Source organism: Fulmarus glacialis, unplaced genomic scaffold, assembly GCF_000690835.1.
Source record: "Fulmarus glacialis isolate BGI_N327 unplaced genomic scaffold, ASM69083v1 scaffold6557, whole genome shotgun sequence".
Classification (NCBI taxonomy): Eukaryota; Metazoa; Chordata; class Aves; order Procellariiformes; family Procellariidae; genus Fulmarus; species Fulmarus glacialis.
In genome coordinates this window covers 6921-23787 of record NW_009224995.1, presented here as the reverse complement: position 1 = coordinate 23787, position 16867 = coordinate 6921, and the positions used below count along the sequence as shown (strand labels likewise).

The following is a 16867-nucleotide window of genomic DNA, read 5'->3' as shown; positions in this document are numbered from 1 at the left end:
GTCCAGCTAACCAAATATTTCACTCAGACAGTGGCATATGCTTGGAAAAGCATCCTCCAGGAATTGACTGCTCAGGGACTTCATGATGCGGAGAGACTGCATCTGTTCTACTATGCTAACTAGCCCCTGTAAACCTATTTCCTGTAAATTTGTTTAATCTTTGTTTGAAGCCATTTATACTTTCCATTGCAAGCTCTTCGGTTTATTGTCTCTTAATTTTGTTTTAGTTTCATGCATTTATTATGGAGTTACTTGTGCTTCAGCTACTGGTTTTGAATGTTCCAAAAAGCTGCAGCTAGAAGTATAAAGAAATGCCATTTCATATGCCTAATGACTGTGAGACCTCCAAATTATGCTAAGCAGACACAATGAGCACTACAACATTTAGAACAGTTATTTTTTGACATAATTTCAAGGATATAGTATTTGAAGTAGGCAAACCTTGGGAGTTAACAGGGTTAGGGTCCACTATCTTTACAATCCAAATCAACCATAATATCAATATCCTTTGTTATGCAAAGGAGGAATTTGTGTGAGCTGAGAAAAGCTATAGACAGGAGGCCCATAATAAACACTGCAGTAAATACAACAGTAATTAATTTGTGAATAGGACAATTCAACAGGCAGCACTTTTTACCGAAAGGGTACGCTTAATCATATCATCACTCTGACTTACCTGTATGTTTGGTAACTGTTTCGGACTTTGATGCCTCCTTTTATGAAGCTAACCATATTCTCATCCTGTTAGAAAGGAAACACATTAGCAATATGAATTTATAAGCATTATAAAGAGCTTTTGTCTTCTTGAGATGAACATGTGCCTTGAACATAACCATTGTGACACAGACAATATAAGTCTCCGAGAAACAATACATGGATTTAGGATTTCCTTTCTGTATTAAACTGTCTTTACCTCAAACCATGAGTTTTCTCACTTTTACTTTTCCAATTCTCTCCCCCATCCCACTAGGGGGGAGTCAGTGAGCGGCTGTGTGGTGCTTAGTTGCTGGCTGGCATTAAACCACAACAATATTTTTACTGTGTTCAGACATACACACTTTATTTTGATGCCTTCTGTGATTAGTTTAGCCCCTGTAACCTTTGAACCATCTGAATTTGCATTAATGAACACAGTGACTAAGCTAATGAGTGGCACCTAAGGTACATGCATTCGTGGCTGTTTCAAAAAATAGCTTTCTCTCATTTGTCCTTCAGCACAGTTAAGATCTGAACATTTCCTGGCTCAGCACCAGATACAAATAACCGCTTGTCCTCAGGAGTCTACAGAATATAGTTTCACATCCTAAAAAGGGAGCAGGGTAAGTAAAGTTACACAGGATATGCTCTTTCTGGTCTGAATATTCAAGTACCTATGAGACCCATACTAGTATGGTAACATGTTACATTACAAGCTATAATGAACTGAGAACTTACAGCGAAGTGTATCTGGGGAACCATTAGTTTACAGTTGTATCCCAAAGAGAGAACTCTCTAGTCTCGTTAACTTTCTGGTGGCAGTTTCTTGCCTCACTCATCGTAGGTAATCTGTCATTCTGGTTTGTTTTGATATTTGCTATTACTTTGGGATAGGAAGACTACATGTGTTTTGGCAGATGATTTTTCTGTGATGATATTTTAAGAGGCTACATGAAGCATTGTGGAGAAAATAGCATAGATTAGATGAACATTTGGTTGTTTTACTGTTATTGTTAAGGAAACAGGGCCCAAATGTGCTCATCAATATGTAAATAAAGAGACAGAAACTGCCTCAAAGAGCTTTCCATCCTCCTGGAAGATAACTCAATCCAGTCAAAGTTACAGTTCAACTTCTTCCAGAATTTGCTTTCTATGAACTAGTATAGGAAGCCTAATGGCCTGAACTGAAGGGCAGGGGCTTACTCCTGCAGCCTGCAACACCACCGCTAGCCTGTGTCCTTTACAGTCATCCTTAAGCAAGAGTGATAACTGAAGACAGAAACTATGCACCATAATGAACATGTAATTCCTGATGATATATCCCCAGAAACTTGAATCCCAATCACATGCAAACAAAATAACCACAGAAAAATGTGATCCTGTTTTTCTTTGTTCTGTAGCAGAAGTCAGTTTTTAATCAGCAACTGGGGGGGGTTACAGCATACCTAACCATAGGTAAAGGTTCAGTTATATTTTCCTTTGAATGGAAAATGGAAAGAGGAAAGAAGATGGTTTTAAAATGTTTAAATTCAGAATACTCACGATACCAACAACAGAGATAACCAATGTGAGAATAGTCCAGCCCTTGAAAAATCCTGAGACTAATTTTTATGTGTTTTCAACTGGATTTGGTCATTTACATTAAGCATCAAAACTAACCCACTTTAATAGTTGTTGGAACGAAGTGCCTTTGTTTAATTTTTAAAACCAGTTCATGTGTTCATGAAAAATTAAACACAGGATAGAAGAGGAAGCAAATAGACAGACATTCTTTATGCAGAAGAGGACAAGAAATTATTTTCTTGCTCTCAAATCTCTCATGTATCTATAAACATTTTTAAAAACAGCTACCTGTGAAAATAGTGCTTAAAACCAAGAGACACTGCATTAAACCACTCCTTTCTCACAGGCACAATGGAGAAGTTCTGAAAAGCCTTGCTTCCATAGCTTCTGATATCACCCAAACTGTCCCCAGCGCTAGAGGCTACTCATCCTAAAGAATCCCAAAGGAATATGGAAATAGGTAGCTATACCTTGTCCATTTCAAAGTCCATCATCTTACCATAAAGTCACCATCATCAGCACTCTAAAAACCTTCAGAAGAAGCTACTCTGACTACTGGTTTTGCTATGAAGCAATAGTTTCTACCAGAGGGGCATGGCAGATTGCTGAAAAAGGTTATACGGTTCATAAACTGTCATAAGCAACATAAATCAGAACTCATCTGGCAACTCCCAAACACTGTAAAATCACCACCTGCATTTCATTCTCTACCAACATCTCTGCGCCAAGAAGCAGAAGCCCATTGTGAATGTGACTTTTATTATCCCCTCTGCATAGGTGAAGAGGCCTGCTATCATATAGCAAGCCAAATCAAGAAGAAAAATCAGTTATTTCAACTATGATTAACAATTTAAATTGCAAGCTGGAGCCCAAATAAGTATTGCTAATGTTGATCCATCAAACAAATCAAGCTTCATTAGTACAGACAGATAAAATTCAAAGAACAGGGAGAGCTCCCCTTCTTTTAAAGACAGGCAGCACCGTTTAGCAAAAAGCATGCGTGGAGCCTAATAGCTATGCAGACCATAATAGCTGTTCAAGAACAAACAAGTGAGAAAGCAGTCTTGGGAAAGCAAACACCAGCCTGACTGAAACAAAAATCTCGCTTGCATTCCAGCATAGCACAGCTTCAATGACCATCAATACTTTTTTTTTTTTTTTTTTTTAATCTGATATCCCAACACACAGTATTTGAAAATTGGTGCTTACTGCGGTTACATTTCACACATCCAAAAGGGACCAGAGAAGGGCGTCATAGGGGACTCAGTGTTATGTGTATTGAGATAGGCATTTTTGGATAAACATGAGGCATAACAAAACATTCTACTATCTCATCAGCAGGTAGTCCAGATAAAATCCAGATTTAATCCAGATGAAAGAGTCTTTAACCATTAGGTCAAACTAGGGTCTTCTACCATTTCAGTAATTTTAAGAAAAGAAACCTGTATGGTGTGTACTTTTTTTCCTCCCAAAGAGCCACGCGGGAATCCATACCTGGAGGAACGTGAGTGCTGCTCTCTGAAGTAAACATTCAGCATAGCAAATTTCTGCATGGATTTCCTCTAGTGTCATATGGAGGAGGGAAGAAAACAAATCAATCAGACAAAAAGTAATGAAAAAACACTTAGCCCATTAATATAGGAATAAGATCACAAAGCTCAAACTGAGAAAAATCTTTTCCAAATTTGCTGCAGTGTTTCAGTTCTAGACTACGGAAGCAACTTCGAACAGTAACGACACACACTTACAGAAACTTTGCAGGAATTTCTCTGGTGCTTTCCAGGAATTCCTGGATCTAGAACACTTTCCAGGCATTTCCCTACTTCTTTCTAGGTATCTCGTTACCCAGTAAATTTTGAAAATGCTGAATCAGCAACCAACAAAAAAAGTTAGTGATTTTAGATGTGGTGACATAGCAATTGCAAAAACAATTGATCCAGAAATTTTGGAAATGCCAAATCAGAGATTTTGCCAGTGAAGTCACAACCTACAAAAACACATTGGGTGAACAATGCTACGCAATTCAAATTGCAGCAAAAAAAAGACAAAAATATTATGCATTCAGAGAAAATGTTACCTTCAGTAAAGTGTTCAAGGCTTTGTCTATGCACAAGGTTGTTGATAGAATCAGCTACTGTTGATTTCTTCCTAAATCTGCACAAAAATCAGTTTGGTCATTCTGAACATGAAGCATCAACAACAGAGAACGGTATCTTTCAGCTGGCCACCCATACAGTCAGTAACATATCTCTAGTGCTCACCAACCCTCTGTTATTTTACCACATACACAAACTTCAGCATATTCCATACAGAACTTAGTCAACACGGTCTCCTGGGATCCGCCTTTTACCCTTCATGTAAAGGAAGGGGATAAGGGGGCTTTTTGATTTTTGATTTATTTTGTGTGTGTGTGTGTGTGTGTGTGTGTGCACGTGCCCATGTGTGTACAGAAGTGGGAGCACAGTTGACTCAAAGACAGATAGCTACAGTACAACCATCACCAAATGGGAAGATTCTGCAGTGTCTGTAAATGGTAAATAACTTCCAGACACAGCAGAACCGGGCTACAGATAGGTCAAACATCTAATTGACAAGAAAAATGAGATACTGCAGTAAACTGAAGTTTTCAAGACTAGACTGGTGAAAACCCTAAGTTATGTGGTCTGACCTCATAACTGACCCTCCTTTGAGCAGGAGGCTGGACTAGATGACCTCTTGATGTCCCTTCCAACCTCAGTTTTCCTATAATTTCTATGAAATTACATTCCTTTTTTAACCTGTATGTCTTTCAAAACTTTCCCATGAAGGGACTATTTATTGACTGAATTGCTCCACACTTACTTTTGACAGGTGGCTTGAGCTTCCTTCATCGTGTTTCCTGCATTCAATATGTCCTGAGGATCAAATGTCATCATAGCTTGCATTTCCAATATGGTGGCATAAGTCAGTGCATGATACATACTATCTTTAGTTCTGCAAGAAAACACAAGATACACAAGATGATTTGATTATATTATTACTTTTAAAAAAACAAATACAAATCCAATTCCAGAAACTCATCAGTCTGATGGGAACCACGTCTAAATAAAGTAGAAATCAAACACAAAGGATATGCAAAATAATCAAGAAACACTAATACACTGAGATTTGAACAGGAAATCATGTCTAGAGCTCCAGTTTCAATAACTGTGCTAAGATGTTCCAATTCTGAGCCAAGGGTAGGTATTTAACATACATAACAAAGCACAGGAATTAACCACATGGCTAACCATTCACATGGCTGACCACAGAATCATGCGGTTTTTTTAATGTGTCACTACAACACATGAAACAAATCCAGATATTCTTCTTCTATTTTGGGACAGTTACTCAGGACAGACTCAAGGAGACAAGTAACACAATACTATAACCACGGCCAAAGTAGAATCTTCTTCAAACAGAGCTTCCCACCAGAAGCATTCCAGTTTACACCAAACACTACAGCTTTTTCCTCCTCTCCCTTTCTGTCAACCTTCCACCACAATTTGTTCAACTTAAATATTCTTCTGCAGGATTTCGGATGGTGCCTCTTTTGCAGAAAGCCAAAAACTTTGGCATTAGTGCAAGGAAAACAATTAACTCCTACCTGCAGCCATTGCCAGCATCTTTCCTCTGGCAGGAAGAAGGGTTTATATACTGCACACATTTACAGCATTCAGCCAGTACCTATGTATGGTATAATCCTCTGCAAATAAATCAAAACATCTTCAGGCCTAGAGGTCCAATAAAGATGACTTGGGAAATATGTTGACGGGCAAGCTCAGATGAATTCCTGCCACAGAAACTCTCTGTCAACCTTGCTAATCCACCCCTGACAAACAGCATGACTTAGACAAATACTGCAAAAGAGCAACAATTGCTATTTCAATTGTTTACACTTTTAGAATGGATCAGGTAGTTCTATATGGCAGAGAATATTCAAAAATACTTGCAGTCAAACAAGGATATCCTTTCAATAAAATCTCCACCCTCAGTACACCTATTCTCAATACGTGTACTTCAGGTGTTTGTTTCTCAAAACGAGCCTCTTCATGTTCTTCTTCTATCAAGGAGAAAGTGGTGTGCCAGCAATGTGCCATTGCCGCAAATAGGGCTAATGGTATCTTGGGATGCATTAGGAGTGTTGCTGCCAGCAGGTCGAGGGAGGTGATCCTTCCCCTCTGCTCAGCACTGGTGAGGCCACACCTGGAGTACTGTGTCCAGTTCTGGGCTCCTCAGTACACGGACATACTCGAGAAAGTCCAATGAAGAGCGATGAGGATGATTAAGGGACTAGAACATCTCTGCTATGAGGAAAGGCTGAGAGAGCTGGGACTGTTCTGCCTGGAGAAGAGAAAGCTCAGGGGGTTCCTATAATGTATAGAAATACCTGAGGGGGACGAAGCCAGGCTCTTTTCATTGGTGCCTAGTGACAGGACCAGAGGCAACAGGCACAAACTGAAACACAGGAGGCTCTGTCTGAACATCAGGAAACAGTTTTTTACTATCAGGGTGACGAAGCACTGCCACAGGTTGTCCAGAGGGCTTGTAGAGTCTGTATTGTTGGAGATATTCAAAAGCTGTCTGGACACGGCCCTGGGCAACCACGTCTAGGTGGTCCTGCTTGAGCAGGTGACCTCCAGAAGTCCCTTCCAACCTCAACCACTCTGATTCAGTGGTTTTGTTTTAAGGGGAAAAGCCAAACTTTAAAGACACCCCCATCAATTTCTCCCCTGGAAATACACTTGTCTCCCCAGGTTTTGATACCTGGATTGAATTGAAAGATGAAATTAAGGATAATTTAAGACAATCTACATTAATCAATGATCTAATAACTCACTGCGGTGACCTGGTTCCCTTTAAGTCTTCTAATACCTTATTATGCAATAATTCTTTTGCTTGATGGAATATATCACTCTTAAGTATCCTCAGGAGTCCCTGATGTTTGGTTAGTGTTTTCCAGAGCCAAAAAATAACCTTGCCTACACCTAAGGTAACCCCCTTTCAATGACATTATGCAATAAAATCACCAAAGAAAAATCCAAGCGATGATATGATCCTAATTTTCTTTGTATATATAGTTTTTGCGACCTAGGGATTCAAATAATACCTAGCGCTGGCACAGACGCCATTACACAGATATCTGGTGCTTCCCTTGCCAACCTTCACAATGACAACAAAGGGCTACTTCTTCCAATACATACGGCAGAGAGCAGGCCAGCTGTACTGAAGAAATTTGCAGTGTACATCTTTAAACCCCACTGCAGTCTGTGTTTTGTGACTGTCCTTAATTCCTAGCTGCTCTCACATCGTGATTACCTAAAAAGCTGCTCTAACCAACCTCTAAACCAACCTAGTATAAAAGCCATTTTGGGAAATCACCTATTGCCAAAGTACTATGAGCCCCAGACTATGCTAACATCCATCTCATCTCCAACATGAGTAAGAAGAACAGACAGATAATGGAGAAATGAGTTTAAAATCCAGTGGAGTCAGGACAGCTCTGTCTTGGCCTCCTGCATCACAACTGATAATGCCAAGTAGAAAAAAAATGAACATACTAGAAAATGTCAGCCTGATGAAGTGTTTCTGTTCATCTGATTAATCATCAGCCTCAGTGGGTGCAGAGAAACATACTTCATCTCATATTTATTAAAATAAAGCCCTTCCAAAGGTTCAAATTCAAAGCATAGGGAAGGCACCAGAATAGTCCCCTTCCAAAATTTTAGAAATTTGCTTTCAAAATCAAAGCAGATAAATATTAAATTCACTGCCCTAAAAGGAAAATCGGTACTTTTCATGTACACATGGTGAAGAGGGATTTCCCTCTCCAGTAATTTGCTTCTGATACCAAATGACTCCTCCCCTAATCAATGGTTTCATCTATTTTGCTTCTAATATTTAAAGGATATAATAATTAATGTTTATCATTAGTCCACTGGTATTTATCAACACTCAAATTTACTCTTTTTTTTTCAGTGGCTGGGAGGTGGGTAGAAATGCAACCAAATGTAACAGTTATTTAAGCTATTTATACTAACCATACAATTAAAGTTGCCAGTTACATCCAAGGCCTGCATTTTACATGGATGAATCCCGAATGAAACTTGATAGCTTTTTTTTTTTCTTCTTTTGATTCCTCAGCAGCACTTTCCCCAGGACATTGTTGGAGTTAACAAGCCTTTATGACATAAATACAACTAATATTCTGATTAATGTCTTATCCCAGTAGTTGGTATCACATGGCTGAATAAGGGGATTATAAGTAATATCTTTAGGCACTTATGGAGTTATGCCACATGCCTGTTCTCCAACTACGGCGCAATCATTATCATCTTGTAGCATTGCCCTTTCTTAAGAACTGTTGGAGAACACTTTCCTTCCTGCTTGAAAACACGTACCTAAGTGAGGATGGTGACAGCTCTTCCCTCCAGCTGAAGTATGAAAATCAAAAAGCTTGGCTTGTTTTGACCTCAGAATTAACCCAGGGGCTAGTATTTTTTGTGGAAAACACAGTGCCCAAAATCTTTTTGTGGATCCTTTTACAATAATCCAGCAGGCAGGACATGTATCACCAGCTTACAGAAACCCCAGGTTCAAGTCCATGCCCTGATTTATATCAAGATGCTTTTAAAACAAATCCAACAGCACAGAATGAGAAAGACCCTCCACAGACCAGCCAACAGTCCGTTCATCCAGGTGTACCCAAGAGTGAGAGATCAAGGCCCAAATCAAAACTGCATCAGGAGAATGCGGTCACACGGGGCCCGAACGCTTTCCTCATCTTTGATCAGAAGTTCCACCCAGTGTCCAAACAACCCGCTAGACTTACTGCGTGGGCTTCTGTAGAAACTCTCTGTTTTGATGAATCGACATTTTCCAATAAAAACCTATTTCCTACGAAAACTCCCCACTAGCATTAAGTTTACAACTAGGAAGGACCATTCTCATCAGCCACCAGCCTGGCTCCCTAGTTACCACAAGCCGCCAGAATGGTCTAAGTCTGGTCTAAGCCAGAAAGCTGCGGTTTGAGAGTGCCACTGAGCCTTTTTGATCTAAGTCATCCTCCAACATTTGGAATCTAGTAAGTTCTTTCAGCTGAGAGGTGAAACCAACAATTAAGTCATGTTTTGGCAGCAATGTATTTATTTACAAATACTACAAAAGTTGTGTTCTTCTGGACTCCAGGCATAAAAAGATAAAAAAACCCTAGAAATAATGACCTTCATGTTCTTGAAATTCTTTACCATAAATAGCTGACTCAAGCTTTCTGCAGAGCTGTACACCATCTTTATCCAAACACTGTCTAGAGCTTCACTCTACCTCCATGTGCTTCTCCTTACCCTTTCACTGCTCTCAGTTTGACAATCACACACCTTCTTTGTCAGATCAGTTCCCAGAGAAAGCTCCTCCACTCCACTGAACAACCTCATGTTTGCTTTTGTTCTACAAGGGCAAGAACATTTCACCACACCATGAAGACAGCCATCACAAAAGGCTTCCATTCCTTAGTAACCTCTTTAAACTTTTTAAAGATGAGAATATACAAGATAACATTTATTATTGTAAATTGGATTTATATTAAAAATTCCAGTGATAGTAAATAGGTACCACAGAACTACACTATTCCAATAAGAGTTTCACAAGTAAGTAGCGGAGCAGTAACACAATCTCTTCACACCTACCTGAGATACTCCCACATCAAAGGATTGAACTTACCTTTCAAACACAGTCATTCTAGAATGAACATTCCACCAAACACCACCAAGTGCTTTTTGGAGACTGTTTTCAGAACAAAGTCAACTGCCCAGAATGAATCATTCTCATATTGTTCTTATAATACTGCAAGCAGCAACACAGATGTGTTGCAGCTCATCCAATGATCCAGATTACTCTGTGTCATGAATTTGTCTTTATTATTTACCATTCTCCCAAGTGATTTGACATCAGCAAACTATCAGGTGATTATGTCATGCTTTCCTTTGGGACAATTCTTAAAGTATTAAACACTTGTCTTGGGGAAGGAAAGGGGACATCTCACCAGAATCACCCCTTTAATTTATCTGTTTGCAATTACACGAGGACTAAAATCTTTTAATATCGATTTACCATATGTATCCCGGGGTTGAGGAGGAAAATGAGATTTTTTCCCCACTTCAGTGACTAAACAGTTTCAGTGTCACAGTTAACAGGTTACATATTGAAAATCACTGCTGCATTTGATGACTGAATTTAAGGAATTTCTTAAGAGTTCTTAGATTTAGTGTGAATACTCCATATAAAAGATTAATTTAATTAAACTTACTGCAGAAACCACAAGATAATTGGGGCCCACTACTGTACAATGTTTGTTAATGATAATAAAGAAAACTGACTCTAAAACTTAAAAGGTAGCTGAGGAAACAAGAAAAGTTATGTAACATGAAGCAAAAATGCCAGATGAATTTTTTTTATGAAACGAGATCTCTTCTTTATGATGAATTTGCTTTTCTAACAGGAAAAAAAGAGCTTTACCTCAACACAAGTCTAGACACCATCCTCAGATATTTATTTTTAAGCTGCTCAGAAAGATCTTGTGATTTTAACTCTCATAGATTGCCAAATCTGCTCTCAGTTACACATGGTAAAAATCGGTTGAAAATACACTTATTGTGGAAGCTAAATGTGAGTAATTTAGTGAATCTGCAATAATGTAATACAGAGCAAAGTATGTCCTACAACATAGGTGGTAAAGCTGCAAAACCTATGATACGAAATTCTTTACAAGCATGTAAAAATGGGAAAGTATTTCTTTAAACAAAGATAGTATGTTTATGGACTGCGAAAACCAATTTCAAATCTCAGCACGCTAAAAGGCATTAGTGAGGAACTGATGACTCCTAAAGAAAATACTCAGTATTACCACATGTGCCCACTTTACAGCTCTTGTCATTCCCTAAAGAGATGGAGTGTGTCCATAATGGATATCATCTGTGGGGAAATGTAGCATCCTGTTTCTGCATTACACTTGCAAAGATCATAAGTCTGTATTTCCCTCACTGCCAAAGGCAACAGGAATAAGGGCCTCCTTATAACAACAGGCTGACATGAAAAATCAGTTTCAAAATGGTTTTGCAGTGTGGAATACAGTCAGGTACAAAAACAGAGTATCAGCTCATGAAATATATTCTGCAGGGCCCAACAAAAGCTGAATGAAAACCATATGCACTAGAAGAAAAATGGATTTACAGAAAAGAAACCCCCACAGCCTCATTAGCTTTTGCAATGTTTTGGAAACCCCCTTCAATAAAATATCTCCCTATTTTATGCTAAGCACTAAGTAAGCATTTCCAGATGGGCACAGGGGCTTTACTGTCAGAATTTAATGAAAACACAGTTTATTCTTCTTACCATTTTTATGGTATCTTCTGATGATATATAAACACAAAACGACACCGCTGTGAATAAACCCAGTATTATTAATATACATCTCAGCCTACAATTTATCATGACTGTCTTTCACTCTGTCTTTTACAGAGTGTACTTATATGGTTAAGCTACGGATTCTTAAGCATCGAAGACTGAAGCTGATACCTCAGCAAAGTATTCACTATATGTGCAGTATTCACTATAGTTACCCCAATGCATATCAAACACACGCTACTGCATTACCTATGAATTTTACTTGTTTAATATTCCAGTGGCCTGAAAGAAGGCATGATGTAATTTGCTGATGGCTTAAAAATAAATGGAACGAATTGGAGGAAAAAAATGTGAATTAACCACAGACTTCAACAAGCCAAGAGGACAGGTAACTTCAGGACAAGGTATGAAAAATCACAGACATGGTAAAGACACAACAATTTTTAGAAGCTATTTTATGACCTCACCACTTGCAGCTGGACCACTGATTACATGCTGGGCTACAATGTAATTAGGAAACTGAGTGCATGACCACAACACTGAATTGCAAAATAAGCTGTGAGAAAGTTTATGCAAGTGGTTATTAAAAAACAAACAAAAAAAGAAATCATACCTAAAGTAATGTGTCCCAAACCTGGCAATTCGTGGTCAGTTGCTCATTTAGACTCAAAACTATAAATTCTCAAATTCTTACAGTATGCAGAAAAATATGCGAAAGGAGGAAAAAAAAAAAGTGACAGAAGTTGGTTTTTATTCTTCCAGGAGCAAGAATCTCACATACTGTACTACAGCTGAAGGATTACTTCTTTGGACACCAGTTCTGTACTTTTTGTAATTACCTTTGATGAATCTTGTTACTTACTTGCCCAAGTATAAAGCACTTATTCTGTCTTCCCCAAAACTTAAGTTAACTTACCACCCCCTTCTGAATGAGAACCATGCAGTCTTATCAACTATTAACAGAGTACTAGCTGTCTAGTCAATTCTCCTGAGAGATGGTGAAGCAAAGAAAAATAAACAGAGGAAAACTAGTAAAAGTAATCAACTTACTTTGCTTGTAAAGAAGCCAAAGCATCCGAGAACTTGTTGTTAAGAAATAAATCCAGAGCTGCCATACACTCATGCAATGCCATGTTGAGATCTGATGTAGGTGACCTGCCAGGAGAGAAAAAACTCAGCTCATCTGTTCTCCTTCTACCGGTGCATTACTGCTACATTTGAACGCCTCATCTTCAGTCTAGCCTTATTCCCATGTATAATCTGCTATTCCATTTCTAGTGATTGCAAAAAATGAAAATGTCTTCCATTATGTTTGTGGGGTTTTTTTTAAACTATGTTCTTACTCTGTGACATGTGGAAAGCAATTCAAGTTTTGTACTTTCTGAAAACAAGATAAACTGCATGTGCTGTAAATAAGAGTCTGGACATGCAGAATTTACCGTGTGGGAGCATGGCACTTTGATAATCTCAGGTATCAGGAACACAGAAGCACTGGGGGACAACACACATCTGACTGTGTGTAAGGCTGTCGGAGACTACAGGCTAGTGACATTATGATCATGTTGTCACTTTAAGGACGAGACATTGCCAAACTGCATCAGATTATTATATCAACTGCTGCTGGAACATCCGCTTTAGTTCAGCTCATGTTCAGTATGGTTCCTGACCAGTAGACCACTACAGGTAGGTTAAAAATTCACATTGTGCATGCTCCTAGGAACATCACTGTCCCTAAGAAGTGCTACTGCACTCGAACAAAAAAAACTGCTGCTGCATCTCAAAGTCAGAAGATTATCTCAGTGGCTTACTCTGGCTGTACTTTTCTCCTTTACAACATTTACATGTCAGCCTGACCTGTCACAAGGGTTCTCAGCTGGTCTTTGGGTTACTGGCAACAGGATAATACAGACCAGCTGAATAAGTTTGGCCCAAGTTCATCACCACCAGAACTGCTGGACAAAAAAAATCCACAGAAGAAACAGTAAGGCCTTGCACTAACAAAGTTAAGGTAACCTGGCCAATGTTAGGACAATTGAAACATCTGCACCTAATGATCAAAGAGCTATAATGCACTAGTATTTTGTATACAAGTCTGTACAAAAAAGCTCCCCTAACAAAATACAAACAAATCCTCATCATGTTCCTGACTCTGAACAGCTGTAACTGATGTGTTCTGTCTTGTGACTTAGAAACTACGTTACTTCCTTAAAAAATGGCACAACACATAGCCTGCTGAAAGGAAAAACAGAAAGCAAAGTCCTGGTATCATCTTAAAGAAAAGACAGGGGAGCACAGAACAAACAAATAGCATCAGTAATAACCACCGACTGCAGCAGTGGTTTGGTTATGTTTTTAAGAATAATGACTGCAAAGAAAAAAAGACCGTAATTACATATATGAAAAACAGAATTAGAAATTTGAGAGAAACATTATATGACACTGTTCATAGCGGCTGTTGTCATCACACTTCAAATACACTTCAAATCCTTCTGCACCCAAGAGACTCTCCAAGTGCTTTGCAAACATTGATTAACCAAACCTTGGCATCCGTCTCATACAATATGCAATATCATGTCTGCCTAAATATTCTGAGCCTTACTTACTGTAATAATAAAAACTTTGCCAATTATTGTTTACATGTATTACAATTCTTACCTGCTTTTTTAAAATCTGTGTCCCTGAACCAAATAGCATATTTAACACTATATAAAACATATTCTCATCTGGTTTAAAATATTTAGACTAGTAACATTTTACCTGGGTTTTTTGTTTGTTTGTTTCTTGTCATGCAGGAGAATTACCCCATTCAATACAAATAAACCTTTTCAAAATATTTCTTTGAAACAGAAAGATGACAAAGAAAAAAACACTGTTGAAGCTCAAAGCACAAATAAGATATATTAATTACTTAGCACTTTTTCTGGAATAAGAATTATTAACACAGTGCCATCCCCAGCAGCAGCAAAAATACAAGTTGCACACTTCCCTCATGCTCCAAGGAAACCTGACATTTGATGTAGTTCCCAAGTGAAGGGCTTAAGACCTGAACAAAATACACACCTTACATAAATGCTACAAATCATCATCTGTTGCTGTTAACAATAGAGAAGAAATATTTTAAACTAGAGAGTGCTAAGTATTTTAGCAAACTGATTAGTCATGCTTTAGTGGGCTGCAGATTCTCTCCTGCTTTCAACAGCAAGATCAGAACCGCCTCTAAGCCAAATGGAAAATGCTGTGCGCTGCTACTTACCTTTCTGTTAAATCTCTTGTGTTTTCTGACATAGTAATTTGTATGCCCACTCAGCATTTGGGCACGAACATCTAGCAGCAGCAGCAGCACTCGGTGCTACTTAACCAGCTCTGAGCGACAGTCACACTGCGAGCGCAGGGTAGGGCAGCGTCTGCCTGCGATACCGTACTCTCTGATTGGTCATTATGGATGATATGATGAGACTTACGAGCATCGCTAGTTCGCTTAAAACATACTACAAATGAGCGATTTGGAAGCCGGTCCATGACACATGAACTTCATGTATCACTGGATACTTACTACTAATGTAGAAGTGCTGGCAGCTGCCAGCATATCTTTGATCTACAGACCTGTCTGGGATTAGTGGCAGCATCAGCTACCTTTCATTCAGTACAAACCAGGCAGAAGTCAAATACCCCTGTAATTACAGATCTGAAACAACAAAAATTACTGTGTGCAGCAGTGGACCACATCGGAAACCTACGAACCAGAACGGAGAGTCAAATGAGGCCAGCTGAAATGAGGCGTTAATTGCTGCAAATGTGAGAAACAGGCGAGAGAGACAAGTACTTCTCCCCAGCAAGGATTCTCCACGAAACAGGCTTCAATCCACCAGCCAAACTGCTGCTTGTTGTTGGTTCCTATAACTTTGGGAGGTAGTGAGACTTGACACGTTCTTTGTAAAAATCTCTCTTTAATGTCACGCGAAATGGGGTGGGCTGGCATAAACAATTTAATCAGTGGAGTGAGCTCATCTGGCCGATTTTGCCCAAAATAAAATAGCGTACGCTCCCAAACTGCTTTGCTAGCACATCAGCAGTACTGGTCCTGTACATAAGAAGGGCAGCTACAAGCAGCAAAAGCAGTCATCTCTCTCATTACGACAGCTGGACTGTAGAAGTTGATCAGCATGATCTACTCAGAAGAAGTAGTTTCTCCAAGAGCATCTAATATTAAAAATTATATATGTCTTTTCTCCTATACATGGTCTTATTTGTCAGATTACACAAAGCAGTACTGATAATGAAGACATCAACTACTGAAGGAAGACCCAAAAATGATAAACAAGCGAAGGATAATTTCAGGAAGATACTCTGAAGACATTAACATAGCTGATTAAATCTCTTGCTGTTTCTAATGACATCCCGTACAGGAAAAGCCTGTGCTGCATTTGGTATAAAAATTATCGTAATAGATCCACAGGCTGCCCCGTTAATGACTCCATTACATGTTCCTAGCAGCACTATGTACCTGGGCCACAGCAGGAGATAAAAGACGTTACCGGCTTTTTTTTCCCCAGTTGGGAATAACTACTACTTACAACTTAAAATTAAACAGGGTGCTTCCATGGCAGGATCATGAGCTACTCTGAAAAGATTATTCATCATTTTCACTAGCTGTTTATACAATTTCTAATTGATACTGTATTTCTCCAAACGGTCTTTAAAGTTCCGTATGATGAAGGCTCTGGCTGTTTCTGCCAAGTTCTTCAAGACTCGAGTTGGCAGATTTTCATTTGAATACCACTTCTCTGGTAACAATTACATGCTCAGACAACCTTCAGCATGCAACCTCTCTTCCCTCACATATATCAATGTTTTCTTTTAACTAAAGAAAACAAATCCAAAAAATTAAGATCTGAAATATTTCCAAATTTAGGCCATTTCCCCCTTGGTTTCAGAAGCTTCTTTCTTTTTTTGCTTTTTGGTCGCAGGTCTTGTAAAGACAGTCATATGGTTCTCATTGTGGTTTTATTATTCACGAAATCATCGTTCTCTGCTCTGGGAACCATGTCTGGGGGTGCTTCACAAATCATAATTATAGTGTATCCTCTGACTTAAGGTAAGACCTGATCTCCTTATCCTCTGCATCCCCATTGTCTCAAGTCGGAAGCACAATTACTTGGGACATCCTAGGCAATGCCCTCTTTACTTA

General features: G+C 38.9%; 1 protein-coding gene across 1 annotated transcript in view; it reads right to left on the bottom strand.

Annotated features, from left to right (window-relative positions):
• The window catches only part of TTC39A (tetratricopeptide repeat domain 39A), a 36480-nt gene extending 23650 nt beyond the window's left edge, over window positions 1-12830 (bottom strand). Inside the window, exons 1-5 of the mRNA XM_009582319.1 lie at window positions 12730-12830; window positions 5101-5232; window positions 4337-4413; window positions 3754-3821; window positions 677-741 (exon numbers count right to left, since the gene is read on the bottom strand). Coding sequence (XP_009580614.1) covers window positions 677-741; window positions 3754-3821; window positions 4337-4413; window positions 5101-5232; window positions 12730-12812 — 425 coding nt within the window. The 5' untranslated portion in view covers window positions 12813-12830. The remainder of the gene's footprint in view (window positions 1-676; window positions 742-3753; window positions 3822-4336; window positions 4414-5100; window positions 5233-12729) is intronic.
• Between the last annotated feature and the right edge of the window lie 4037 nt (window positions 12831-16867).